This window comes from Bufo bufo, chromosome 2 (assembly GCF_905171765.1).
Source record: "Bufo bufo chromosome 2, aBufBuf1.1, whole genome shotgun sequence".
NCBI classification, from domain to species: domain Eukaryota; kingdom Metazoa; phylum Chordata; class Amphibia; order Anura; family Bufonidae; genus Bufo; species Bufo bufo.
The window spans coordinates 675,757,547-675,771,881 of NC_053390.1; the positions used below are offsets into that span (position 1 = coordinate 675,757,547).

Here is a 14,335-nt window from a genome sequence, read left to right on the forward strand (position 1 = left end):
CACCCCTGGACTAACGGTGCCCCTAGCACCGGCTCTCCCTTCTGACCAGGCCCAGACTCCTGGTTGTCAGCAAACTCCTCAAAAAATTCTTCCTCCTCCTCATCCTGTTCTTGGTGGAGCAGTATTGCCTCTTCTTGCTCCACCAAGGCATTCTCCCCAGCATCCAGCAGACGTTCTAGTGTCCTGTTCAGCAGGAACACTATGGGGAGCACGTCATTGAGGCAAACATGCTGCCCGCTGATCATCTTAGTTGCCTGCTCGAATGGGGCCAACACATGGCAGACCTGGCGTATCTGCCCCAACTCCGCATTGGTAATGTAGGGGAGTGGGTGTGATGGCCCTGAAGTGCCTTGGTCCAGCAGATACTCTTTCAACACCCGTTGCTGCTCCCACAACCTCTCCAGCATGTGGAGGGTGGAGTTCCACTGCGTCACACTGTCCACAATCAGCCTGTGAGGTGGCAGGCTGTTGTCCTGCTGCAGTTTGGACAGGGACGCGTGGCGGTTGGGGAGCATCAGAAGGGGCTGGCAATCCTCCTTACCCTTTGCACGATGTTGCTCAACTTTGGGTATGTGCGTAGGAACTTCTGTACCACAAGGTTGAGGACATGTGCCATGCAGGGCACGTGTGTTAGACTGCCAGCATGGAGGGCGGCGAGGAGGTTGCTGCAGTTGTCACAGACAACTATACCTGCCTGGAGCCTTCGGGGAGTCAGCCACTTGTGGACCTGAGCCTGGAGGGCGGCCAGAACATGAGATCCAGTGTATCTCCGTTCCCCTAAGCTTACAAGCTGGAGCATGGCCTGGCAGCAGACGTGCCCCACACTTGTGTAGCTAAGGGGACGCTTGCTGGGGGGCTCAGTAGCTGTGGAGGCTTGAGAGAGAGCAGCAGTTCTCTCCTGGACACCCCGGGGCGGCACCACAAACTGAGATGCCACCACATCCGATGATCCCTCCCCGACCCCTCAGAGGGACACCCAATGGGCTGTAAAGCTGATGTATCGTCCCTGCCCATGTCTGCTGGTCTAGGCCTCCATTGTCAGATGCACCCAGTCGCTGACAGCGTGATCCAGCGACAATGATACATTCTGCACAAAGTGCTGGTGTAGGGCAGGGACACCGGTCCTGGCAAAGAAATGGTGGCTGGGGACACGCCCTCTGTGTTGGGCCTGCTCCAACATCTGCCGGAATAGATTGCAGTCCACAATATTGAAGGGTAGCAGATGTTGGCCGATAACCCTTGCCAGGAGCTCATTGAGTGAACACACCCGTTGGTCCCCGGGGGCGTAGGCCGTGGTGTGTTCAAATGCGTCGGCGACTGACGGCTGGCGCCGGATGGCAGTGGAGGCGATAGAGGCGGGTGCAGAGGAAGCAGAGGTCTGGCTGCCAGTACTAGTACCTCTAGGAGAGGGAGTGGGGGAGTGGGAATGCATTATTGGAAGGGGGTGGGGTGGCTGCAAGACAGTGGCAGGAGCACTGCTGCGACCACCCTGCATCTGGTCCCACTCCCGCCAGTGATTGACTCTCAGGTGCTGGATAAGGGCATGGTACCCAGCCAAGCAACAGACCTCCCTCTCCTCACCCTGGCATGGCACAGCTGACAGATGGCAATTGTCTGATCATCTGCTGCCAGGGTGAAGTAAGCCCAAACAGGCGACTTAAGCACCGACCTCCTGTCAGATGGGGTGGTGCTGGCTTGCGCCTGTTCAGGCTCGGTGCGCACAGGTGGAGCCGGCACCTGCTGCTGCTACCGCCATTACCAGTGGAGCCCCTGCCATTGGGCTCCCTGGAGCACCGTTTGCCTTGGGTGCCTACCTTCCTTATCAGTGCTGCTGTCATCTGACAAGGAAGGTGGCACCCATTCTAGGTCACCCTCCTCTTCATCCCCTGTAATGTCAGACCCAAGGTTGACCAATGGTTGACTGAGGAGAACAGCATACGTGGAGCCCCTGACCTAGCTCCGCTGTCCACTCGCTGATGCCTGGGTCTGACTAGGTGCGGGGTTCTGTGGCTGAAACCACCTGCAACAGTTAGAAGGGATGTCACTGGAGTACTGATGGGCGGTACCCCCTCCTCCCCTCCCCTTCCCTTCCAAAAGGTCCTGAGCATCCGGACCAAGCTCTAGCTCACTCTCCTGCATTACCTCCCCCAAGATGTCCCTCTGGCTGTCGCTGTCAAACAGAATCAGGGACGAGTCTTGGGGGCTGGTCCTGCAGGAGGCAGAGTGCTTCTGCTGCTCATAGCCGGGGCAGAGGACTCCATGCCACTGGCTTGGGTCACTAATCACACAACTGCCTCGGCATATCGAGATGCAATAGGGTGGCTGCCACGCCCCAAAAAAATAAATCAGACGCCCCTGCCACCTGCGTCCACCCCTCAGTGGGTAGAGGAGCAGCCCCGTGCTGGCAGTGGTCCAGCACTGGAACCAACTCCCCTACCAAGACTACAAGCACGACCACATCCACTCATGATTTGACCACAAGGGTTTTAAACACCAGAAAAAAAAATTGAAAAAAAAAATATTGAGGGAGTTTGGGCTAACTTTATTGAGTTGTGGACAATGAGGCAAAAAAAAAAAAAAAAGACACTAAACCCCAAGACAATGACACAAAATCAGACAGGAAAAGCCTTTTTTTTTTCACAGACAAAAGACGCTGACCATAATCCCTCCCTAGCACATGAAACCCTAAACCAGTAACACTAAAATATAGCAAAAGACTTTATTTTTTTTTGTCCACATACAGCAAAAGGCTACACTATACTATATCTCTATCTAACCTATACTACACCCTGCACTGGAACCTATCAGCTACACTATTCACTAACCTACACTATCTCCCACTATCTGGATATATATATATATTTATATTTTACACACACACACACAGTTGCAAGAACACACAAATAATTAAAATGTTACCATGTTTTTATTGAACACATCAGTTCTGGGTTTGCTTTTCACAAGAAGCATTGCCTGATGTGAATGATGCCTCGCACAAAAAAGCTCTCAGAAAACCTACGATTAAGAATTGTTGACTTGCATAAAGCTGGAAAGGGTTATAAAAGTATCTCCAAAAGCCTTGCTGTTCATCAGTCCACGGTAAGACAAATTGTCTATAAATGGAGAAAGTTCCGCACTGCTGCTACTCTCCCTAGGAGTGGCCGTTCTGTAAAGATGACTGCAAGAGCACAGCGCAGACTGCTCAATGAGGTGAAGAAGAATCCTAGAGTGTCAGCTAAAGAGCTACAAAAGTCTCTGGCATATGCCAACATCCCTGTTAGTGAATCTACGATACGTAAAACACTAAACAAAATTGATTTCATGGGGGGATACCATCCGTCCACCAGCTGAAGCGCAACAGAAGATGGGTGTTGCAACAGGACAACGAACCAAAGCATAGAAGTAAATCAACAGAATGGCTTAAACAGAAGAAAATACGCCTTCTGGAGTGGCCCAGTCAGAGTCCTGACCTCAACCCGATTGAGATGCTGTGGCATGACCTCAAGGAAGTGATTCACACCAGACATTCCAAGAATATTGCTGAACTGAAACGGTTATGTAAAGAGTCAAGAATTACTCCTGACCGTTGTGCACATCTGATCTGCAACTACAGGAAATGTTTGGTTGAAGTTATTGCTGCCAAAACGAGGTTCAACCAGTTATTAAATCCAAGGGTTCACATACTTTTTCCACCTGCACTGTGAATGTTTACATGGTGTGTTCAATAAAAACATGGTAACATTTAATTCTTTGTGTGTTATTAGTTTAAGCAGACTGTGATTGTCTATTGTTGTGACTTAGATGAAGATCAGATCACATTTTATGAGCAATTTGTGCAGAAATCCATATCATTCCAAAGGGTTCACATACTTTTTCTTGCAAAAAATAATATTATATATATATATATATATATATATATATATATACATATATATATATATATATATATATATATACACACACACACACACACACTGTAAGAAGAGATACCTGCCACAATCATCCACCTTACATGAAATATACTCAAAATTCACTTTATGTACCAAGATAGAAACTCCCATTGAATAGGATGTACAGTACAGACCAAAAGTTTGGACACACCTTCTCATTCAAAGAGTTTTCTTTATTTTCATGACTATGAAGGCATCAAAACTATGAATTAACACATGTGGAATTATATACATAACAAACAAGTGTGAAACAACTGAAAATATGTCATATTCTAGGTTCTTCAAAGTAGCCACCTTTTGCTTTGATTACTGCTTTGCACACTCTTGGCATTCTCTTGATTAACTTCAAGAGGTAGTCCCCTGAAATGGTCTTCCAACAGTCTTGAAGGAGTTCCCAGAGATGTTTAGCACTTGTTGGCCCTTTTGCCTTCACTCTGCGGTCCAGCTCACCCCAAACCATCTCGATTGGGTTCAGGTCCGGTGACTGTGGAGGCCAGGTCATCTGGCGCAGCACCCTATCACTCTCCTTCATGGTCAAATAGCCCTTACTTTCAAAGTTTTCCCAATTTTTCGGCTGACTGACTGACCTTTATTTCTTAAAGTAATGATGGCCACTCGTTTTTCTTTACTTAGAATTTGTATTATGGCAAGAAAAAAGCAGCTAAGTAAAGAAAAACGAGTGGCCATCATTACTTTAAGAAAAGGTCAGTCAGTCAGCCGAAAAATTGGGAAAACTTTGAAAGTAAGGGCTATTTGACCATGAAGTAGAGTGATGGGGTGCTGCGCCAGATTACCTGGCCTCCACAGTCACCGGACCTGAACCTAATCGAGATGGTTTGGGGTGAGCTGGACCGCAGAGTGAAGGCAAAAGGGCCAACAAGTGCTAAGCATCTCTGGGAACTCCTTCAAGACTGTTCGAAGACCATTTCAGGGGACTACCTCTTGAAGCTCATCAAGAGAATGCCAAGAGTGTGCAAAGCAGTAATCAAAGCAAAAGGTGGCTACTTTGAAGAACCTAGAGTATGACATATTTTCAGTTGTTTCACAATTGTTTGTTATGTATATAATTCCACATGTGTTAATTCATAGTTTTGATGCCTTCATAGTCATGAAAATAAAGAAAACTCTTTGAATGAGAAGGAGTGTCCAAACTTTTGGTCTGTACTGTATATTTATTAGCTTACTCTCCATGGCAGCATTCATTTGTTTTAAGAATACTACATCTTTCTCCAGCTTAAATAATAAATCTTCCACCGGTGACCATCTACTTTCCAATTCCTGCATACAGTCACTCACCTTTATCAAATCATCTCTAATTAGCGACACATCTGTTTGGATGCCCCCAATCTGTATTACTACCTTCCCCATCATACTCTCTAACTTCGTGACCGCACATAAAATTTCATTCACCATTTTTGGGTCAGAGTCTCCTTTTACTCCCTCCACTTCTTTCCCTTCAGGGACATCCAAAATGTATATTTTCTTCCAAACCAAACTCTACCCCTTCCCCTATCTCATTTCCAGGGTTAGGGGTTCTTAGTGGAGAGGAAGCAGGTGTCAGATATTTACTTAAAGAATTTTGTTTCTGTCTTGTATCTGCTGCCGAACCCGCAGCGGATCGTTTATTAGCATTGTTCGTATTAGATCCAGGTTGATCATCTCTTTTTTAGGTGGCATTTTCAACAGGGGTAATTAAATAACAGACGCAAAGACCACGGCTATTAATAGATATGCTGGTTAGAAATTTGTCAGTCCAGGTTTAGTACACTGTTCGTAAGATGGTAGGTTGGAAAGAATGTTACAGCAGTCTATGGAGGAGTCACAGTCCGTTTGTTTCTCAACAGTTAGGGGGTAGGGGATAGAGAGTTAAAGAATCCAAGACGCATTGGTTAGAGGAGATCAAATAGATAGGATGAAGCAGGCAAAAAAGCTGCAAAGTTGTCCTCTTTTTTTGACTCCGTACAAAAAGAGACCTTTATCCCAGCTCCCTCTTTATACATTATTCTTCCACTCTTCCTTTTAATTGGTTGCACCCCCACCGCTTAGCATGCCAAACTTGCTGAGAGCCAAAAGCCCCACTGTCACCAGGTCTTCCTCATCATTGACCCCAGTGCCAACTGCAGTATCTTCAAATTCACTGCCTCCAAATGCCAACCAACCTATACCACCAATTGGCAGGAACACGCGGGAGACCAGGACAAGCCACCGCTGACCTACTACATCCGACTCTAGCTGGGAGGACCGAGCCGCATCAGCTCACACACGCAGCATCTCCCCCCTGCCTTCGCATGGACGGCCCGCACACTGCAAATCACGGAGGTGAGGGAGGGGACAGAGCTGGCGTCACACGTCAGACGCACTCCATGCCGATGAGCCGAAGTTAGTTATTCGCGAAGTTGCGTGTGACTTCGTTGAATAACTTTGGTAACAGATTTTTTTTAACTTGAAACCAAACCCAGCTTAGGTCCCGAGGTACCAGTTGGAACTGAAGCAGAGTTCAGTATCAAGTTTTAAATTGGTTTCAAAGTTTTGAATGAAGAGACTTCGGATGTAAAATCCGAAGCTCACTTTGCTTATCTTTACATACAATGAATGCTGTTGGTGGAAGCTTTCATAAATGAAAGGGCAGCATGGTGGCTCAGTAGTTAGCACTGGTGCCTTGCAGCGCTGGGGTCATGGGTTTGAATTCGACCAAGGACAACATCTGCATGGGGTTTTTTATGTTCTCTCCGTGTTTGCATGGGTTTCCTCACACACTCCAAAGGCATACTGATGGGGAACTTCGATAGTAAGCTCCACTGGGGACAGCTTGATACGGACGTCTGTAAAGCATTGCGGAATATGTCACCGCTATATAAGTGCATAAATTAAATAAATGCTGCAGATAGAGACATTTACACTGAGCTAACCTGTACACAAGAAAACCTTTAAAAAACAGGATACATGAAACATTATCCACCAGAAGTCTTTATTAAAAACTTAATAAATGAAAATCAGAATTTACATAGTGCAAAAATTGTTTATAAATCAGATCTTGTTTTTAGAAAACCTTTATAAAATTATTTTGTACAGGAAAACAAGGACTGTGCTACCACTAGCTAACAAACCTACCTGCTGTCAAAAGGATGACCAGTCAGGCCCACTTCACATATATCAGTTGTGGCAGGCCAGCTATTTCAGGCGCGGAGCTGGACACAACTGATATATGTGCACAGCACTTCAATGAACAAATCTGCACAGAAAAACTGAGCATGCAGCCCAGCATCCGGCACCACAACTGATGCACTGGATGTAGAGGAACAGTCCCAAAGAAAGCTATGGGATCAGTTCCCCTCTGGCGATTTCTACTTCTACCGAACTAGATCGTCAGACATATGTCCGTTAAATGGGCTGTCCAAGAAATAAAACTCGCAAACAAGCCTCCAATTTGGCTAAAATCAAAAAGGTTATATTCCCCCACGACTCTGGTCCAGTTTTCCTGCCGCTGCTTGTTTACAAACTACAGCAGTGATGTACCGGTCTGCAGGTGTACATCACTGACCGCAGAGGGCAGTGAATGGCTGAAGTGGTCATGTGCCATATAGACGGCAGGTCACTGTTATAGTTTGTAAGCATGTAGTGGCATGAAGGGCAGCAGCGGAGAAAGGGACGAGTATAATATTTATTTGAGCCAATTAGGGGGCCTTAACAATGCAAGACAATCGTGTGGATTTTGATCCATTTCTACACAACGGATGAAATGTAGTAAAAAATAAAAAACCACAAACAGCGCATGCCGTAGGATGCCCTTAAATCTGTAATGTACTTCAGCAGGGCATGGATGGGGTTTTTCAAAACACTATTCAGTTGTACTGTACATTTTGTTATGGCTACTAGCTTGCAGCCAAAAGCTTTCCGAACTCTAGAATAACATCGTTCTTGCATAATGTGCATGAATGGGTTTCCAGATTTTTTTACATGTCTCTTTATTCACACACATTATATATTATATGTCCCACACCGTAAGAAACACTTTCCGCCAAAAGTGGGTAAAAAAGTGCGTCTTATGAAGCGAATACTAGTGAGCACTTCCCCCTATGGATCAGGAGAGGTATATTTATTAACTTCTTTTAGGTCTCACATGTATGATGTGGGCCTAATCTGAGGTCTGATGGAAGTGTGATCTGAGGTGTGATGAAGAAATGGGGTCTGATGGGCATCTGATCTGAGATGTGATGACACATGGGGCTCCGATTTGGGGATCTGAGGAAAAATATTTTTTTCCCTCCTCTAAAACCTTGTGTGTCTTATGTTGAAGGAAATACAGTGTGTGTATATATATATATATATATATATATATATACATATATACATATACACACATATACACACACACACACATATACATATACATACACACACCACACACACCGTCCAGAATTCATTACAGGTTCATGAGAAACATCAAGATGGCGGATTTTTTTTCTCCGTAAACCCCTACCTCGCCTGTTCTCTGTGGAATAGCAGCTTCTGTCCACTGACTGTAATGTTGTTAAGCTGTAATACAAGACAAACCATGGACAGGTTTGGCATTGTTCCTGGAGGAAAGCAACCATGTTTTTCTATGCATAGGCAACTCATTTGATGCAATGTCACGGTTTCTTTATTAAGTGGACAAGTAAGATATTGCAGCATTTGTTATAATTAACTGAACATCACTGCACTCATTAACAATTAACTGCACTAATCACAAGACATTACAAAACACACACCAATATTAACAGAAATGGCTTCCAACTGTCTTCAGTAGTTTTAGCAAGTAGGAAACAGAAGATAACAGTCATTCTGGGACCTGAAAGAGAAATACCTGTAATAACACAGTAGTAACATACTATGCTCATCCAATATCCCTGCAATAGGGTTTTAGTGCACATAAACCCAAGCAGCTTTCACAAGATTCCCTCCATGATCATCCTCACAAGACACATTTTTTTAAGCCAGTTATTACTTCCGTATACACTTAATAAAAGAACACTCGAGCATGCCCAATGTACATCCAGCCATACAAACAACTTCCCGCTAAGGTGTCTCAATGAGAGTGGAGAAGTGTCACACCAATACATAATGATGTACACAGCTCCATGTATGATGAGGTGGCTCAATCTGCAGTGGAAAATGCATATTATTTCAAGCATACATACACGTGTGATCAGAACACAATATATTATGGGCCACAGCATACTCCGTCCATCACAAGTCCCATAGTGTGTGATCAGATGTCGAATAAATAGGTTTTATACAGTCATTCATCAGATGCAGAACATTTACTTCTTATGCAGTCTTAAAAGCAGAGCAGGTAAAGAGAGATTTTTAATGCAGGTCTTTGTCAAGAAGATTTCTAGAATGACTAAAGGGCATTTTTATCCGTGTTTTTATTTGACTTCACGTATAGCCTTACTACTCTTGATGCAACCTTGCAGAAGACTCGCTTCAAATTTAAAGGGCATCTGTCAGCAGATTGGCACCTATGAAACAGGTTGAAATGTTACATGTTTGGCAGCTGAAGGCATCTGTGTTGGTCCCATGTTCATATGTGTCCACATTGCTGAGAAAAAATGATGTCATATATGGAAATGAGCTCAGGTTCTACTCTCTGCAACTGCTGCGCCCTCTACACTTTGCTTGCCAGGGCCGGGCAGTGAAAAAGTCATCACACCTGCCCCTGTTAAAGCGCAGAGGGCATAGCAGTTGCTCCTAGAGGTTAATTTACATATATTAAAACATCATTTTTCTCAGCAATGCGGGCACATATGAACATGGGACCAACACAGATGCCGTTAGCTGCCAAGTGCACCTGCAACAGGTCAGGGATTTTCATAGGTACAAATCTGCTGACAAATGCCCTTTAAATGTGAAGTAAGTCTTCTGCAAATGGTGCAGAGATTGCATTAAGAGTAGTAAAGCTATTTGACATAAAGTCAAATAAAGTGTAATAAGGGTATGTTGGTTTCTATAGAAATCAGCTGCTGAAATGCCGAAGTTTTAGGTATATATTTTTTCAACAGCGTTTTCAGCTGCATAAATGGCTGCAAAATACATACCAAGTAAGCACTTCTCGAAATGTTTTCAATTCTTTTTCCAAGAAAAACCATTTCAAATTATTTTGACGCAAATTGTGGCAAGTAAAAAAAAAACAAAAAAAAAACGCTTTGCACATTTTGCCGTCTGAACATGGCCTCAGGGTTGGTTATAGTTTTGGGACCACTCTTGCACATTTTGGCGTGTGAACTAACAGATACCATTCCATATATTGTAACATGTACGGTGAACATTCATTTGTAACTGGAAAGAGATCAGTCAGCAAATTTTACATTTCAAATAATATCATGTAAAGGTCATTGACATATTCCTTCTGTCCAGATAATGCCCTTACATATAGTAATTAAAGGCTGAAGTCCTTAGCAAGTGTCAGTAGGTAGAGTTTGCTTGATCAAAAAATACCTTCAAAAATGAACATGGCAAGAAGCTTTTTTTTCATGTGAATAGTAGAACCTTAAAAATAAATACAGAAAACTAAAAAATACAATTAAAAGAAAATAAAAAGAAAACATGAAATAGGAATCACAGTTTGAATATATACGTATAGACCAAACTAGAAAAAAACATAAAAATCTCAGCAAACAAAAAACAGGCTAAATTATATTCTAAAAAGAAAAGAAAAAAAAAAACAGAACATAAAACACAACCCTGTTATAAAACTAAGGATGAAAAAATATGGATGGACCATTTCAGCAGTCAAATAATATTGTTTTTGTGTCTTAAAGGGGTTATTTAAGAACACTTTTACATAGCTACCAGCAACTTGTCCTAGAATGTAAGATTTGGTTGTTACCACTTTGCCTAGAAAGAAAAGCCTCGCTACTCACTATACACTCTGGAACTTGTATGTACTACATATTGGTGAGGTTTCCCGTCAGGCTGCTCAGCCATAATGGCATATCATAGGCAGGATCACATCATTACCATCTATTGTAGGGCACTATAGTGTGCAGTGAGTCCCCTCACCCCACTAGACAGTTATGCAAGTGGCAGCAACCAGTCCTGCACTCATTCTAGGACAGGATGCTGGTGGACAGAGAACCCCCTTTAAAAAACACAACTTTAATATGAGGGTAACACAAAATCAGCTGCAATTTACATGAAAACCACAGTTGCATGTGATTTTTCTCATTCATCCCGTAAACCACATGCAAAGGCAATTATCAAACAAAATGCATATGACTTTACGTTAGGTCTAGCCTAATAGACATCAATGCATCAGAAACAAAATCCTGCACTTGAAAAAAAATTGCAAGTGGATTTATAATTCTGCACATAACCATCAACAATTGGAAATTATCCAGGAAAACATAATTCTTATTTTTGTGGAGTAATACTGATCGATTGACAGTAACAAGCACATATTATACCATTGAACAATATATTGCATACAAATGGATTTTCTGTTGAGTGAAGTGTCAATATAAAAATCGACTGAAAAAAGTTAAAGGCTATATACAACTACAACCAATTCTGAAATGTTCCAATGCACCTTAAGCAGAAAATTAACAAAGTTTGCAAATCGACTTGATTAAAAAAATAAAATATCCTACCATTTTGTGCTTACAGCTTCTATGGGTCTCTATGGTCACAGACAAGAATTATAAAGAGATTATGGTTGCAGGCTACAAACAATCCCTGTGTCATCTGAAGCCTGTAGTCATCCTTATTATCATATGTATATATTACATATAGTACACTACATATAACTAAGAAGATGACTTCAGGGTCAGACAACACAGAGTTTGTTTGTAGTCTAACTATGGAGTCATCATTCAGCATGTGATTTATTTTATTTTAAAATCAACACCATTTGCAAAATCGTTAAAATTTTTATTTAACATGCATGGAAGTAAAGAAAAAAAATTGTTGCAATTGTGGACATACCCTTTAAATAAATACCACAATAAATCACAAAAAGATAAGATTTTTGGAGAGGTCAGTAAGAGCAGCCGTAAATATTTAATAACGGTCGGCCAAATAACAGCCATCTCTCCAGACTCCTTCACAGTTGGGCCAAAAGGGTATGTGTACTCATTGGGGAGGGAGGAGAACAAAAGGATCTAGAAAAAATATCCACTTTGTCTGACCCTTCTCTCCCCTGGCATCATCTGTGATAACTCTTGAAAGTCAACTTTATGATGGTCAATAACACAGTACGTTGTAGCTTCGAACCATTAGCCTTTGGGCTCATTCACACGACCATGCCGTGTTTTGCGATCTGCAAATTGCGGATCGCAAAATACGGATGCCGCCCGTGTGCCTTCTGCAATTTGTGGAACGGCACAGACGGTCCATTATAAAAAATGCCTATTCTTGTCCGCAAAACAGACAAGAATATGACACGATTTATCATTTTTGAGGGGTAATGGATGCGGGCAGCACACCGAGTGCCATCTGCATCTTTTGCAGCCCTATTGAAGTGAATGGGTCCGTACCCGAGCCGCAAAAAATGCGGCTCGGATGCGGAACCAAACCATGGTCGTGTGAATGAGCCCTTTGTCAGAGTCACACTCCTTGATTTTCCGCTATTCTGCATTGCTGCTGTGTCTGCTGTGCTGTAAGAGCCAGAAGCTGTTGACTAAGCAGTGCGTTGTGACGCTGTAGATATTCTATGGTATCTCCCTGTTTTTCAACCACATCTTCTAGGCTTGTTCCTTCCCTATAAAACAAAAATAAAATGTTTGAGAATGGACACACTCCTGAACAAATACACCATATTATACAAAAATACATCTCCAGATCATAAGTGAATAACTGATTCGGTGGGTGTCAAACCATGAGATGTATGAACTATGAACAGACAAGATAACAGGATTGTTTCAATGTCCCAATGCATTAATCATAATCTAAACATATGATATTCTACAATTACTTTAGGGTGTTCTCCAGGAATTAATAAAACCAAATTACTGAAAATACTTAAATACATTCCCAAATACCTTTAATTAGTTATAATGGCTCATTTTGTCTGAGGAGCAATCATTAGGATAAATAAAATGGCCGCTGCCCTATTAGTACACACAAAACCTGTTCTACACACAGGAGGACAAGTTAAATCAGAACACTGAGGTAAAGAGCTGCCTCATCCTCCTCTCTGCTCTGCTTGTCAGGGATTATCATCCTGAATACAGTTTAATATGGTCATCAGCTGATTCTCTATAGGAATGGAGTTCATGAGAAGACATGAGGAGGGTGGGGGTGTAGCTAATAAGCAGCAGCACTTGTATGCAGTCTCCATTACCACAGCCCCACATTACCAGTCTGCCCTGTCCATCCTCTCCGTACTTCATGTCTCCTCATGAGCTCCATTCCCACAAAGATTCAGCTGAAGATCATTTTAAGCTGTATTCAGGATCATAATGCCTGACAAAGTAGAGCAGAGAGGAGGATGAGGCAGCTCTTTACCCCCAGTGTTGTGAAGTAACTTGTCCTGCTGTGTGATTAGGACAAATTTTGTGTGAACTAATAGGACAGCGGCCGCTTTATTTCTTCTAATGATTGCCATGGTGCGGCAGAATTTGCGACTTCTCCCCGCTTATGCCAGGTCTGAAAAAGTAGGCGTGGTGTAGGTTTAGGCGTAGAAAATTGTCTAAATGTAAGACAGCAAGGAAGCCGCCTTACATTTAGAGCCGGCACCTCTACATAACTTCGGCGATCCACCGCCAGCTATAGGGTTTCTTAAGATCATAGTTAATAGTTACAGTGGCTTTACCGTTCCAAATCCGAAGATTAGGTGCACACTCCACGGCACATCCCCTGCCAATATAAACAACAATATGAAACAAATGGTCTGGAGGGCACTCAAATATCTGGCGTTGCAAGGAAACTTATATATGGATATCTAAAAGGTATTTATTCAATACATAATTGCATTAAAATCAGTGTACACTTAAAAATAATAATAATGATAAAAATTATATCCTGGCGTTTCCTTGCAAAGCCAGATATTTGAGTGCCCTCCAGACCATTTGTGGCTGCTTAAGATCGAAGTCTAAATCACCGGTCTTCATGAATGTGCCCCTTAGTATTTGGGAGTTCAATATAGTGTCCAGATTTAGGGTACTTTCACACTAGCGTTTTTGTTTTCCGGTATTGAGTTCCATCATAGGAGCTCAATACCGGAAAAAAAAGTGTTATCTCCAGCTAAAAATACTGATCACTTGCCAAAATGCGGATCCGGCATTCATTTACATTGAAGTGTATTAGTGCCGGATGCGGCATTAAGTGTTCCGGTAAAACGGATCGGGCTTTCCCGTCTGCGCATGCGCAGACCTTTAAAAATGCAAAAAAAATACCGGATCTAT

The 14,335-nt window shown here is 42.8% G+C and overlaps 1 protein-coding gene and 1 long non-coding RNA gene across 2 annotated transcripts in view; both read right to left on the reverse strand.

Annotated features, from left to right (window-relative positions):
* Positions 1 to 10,456: 10,456 nt before the first annotated feature.
* LOC120990094 lies at positions 10,457 to 12,320 on the reverse strand. Its single transcript, XR_005776369.1, has 2 exons — positions 11,304 to 12,320; positions 10,457 to 11,228 (listed from the first exon to the last, which is right to left on the reverse strand). It is a non-coding gene; the product is annotated as an uncharacterized LOC120990094 (long non-coding RNA).
* A 109-nt stretch (positions 12,321 to 12,429) lies between these two features.
* Positions 12,430 to 14,335, reverse strand: part of TMEM192 (transmembrane protein 192) — a 94,318-nt gene continuing 92,412 nt past the window's right edge. Inside the window, exon 6 of the mRNA XM_040418636.1 lies at positions 12,430 to 12,690. Within this exon, the coding sequence (XP_040274570.1) occupies positions 12,537 to 12,690 (154 nt within the window). The 3' untranslated portion in view covers positions 12,430 to 12,536. The remainder of the gene's footprint in view (positions 12,691 to 14,335) is intronic.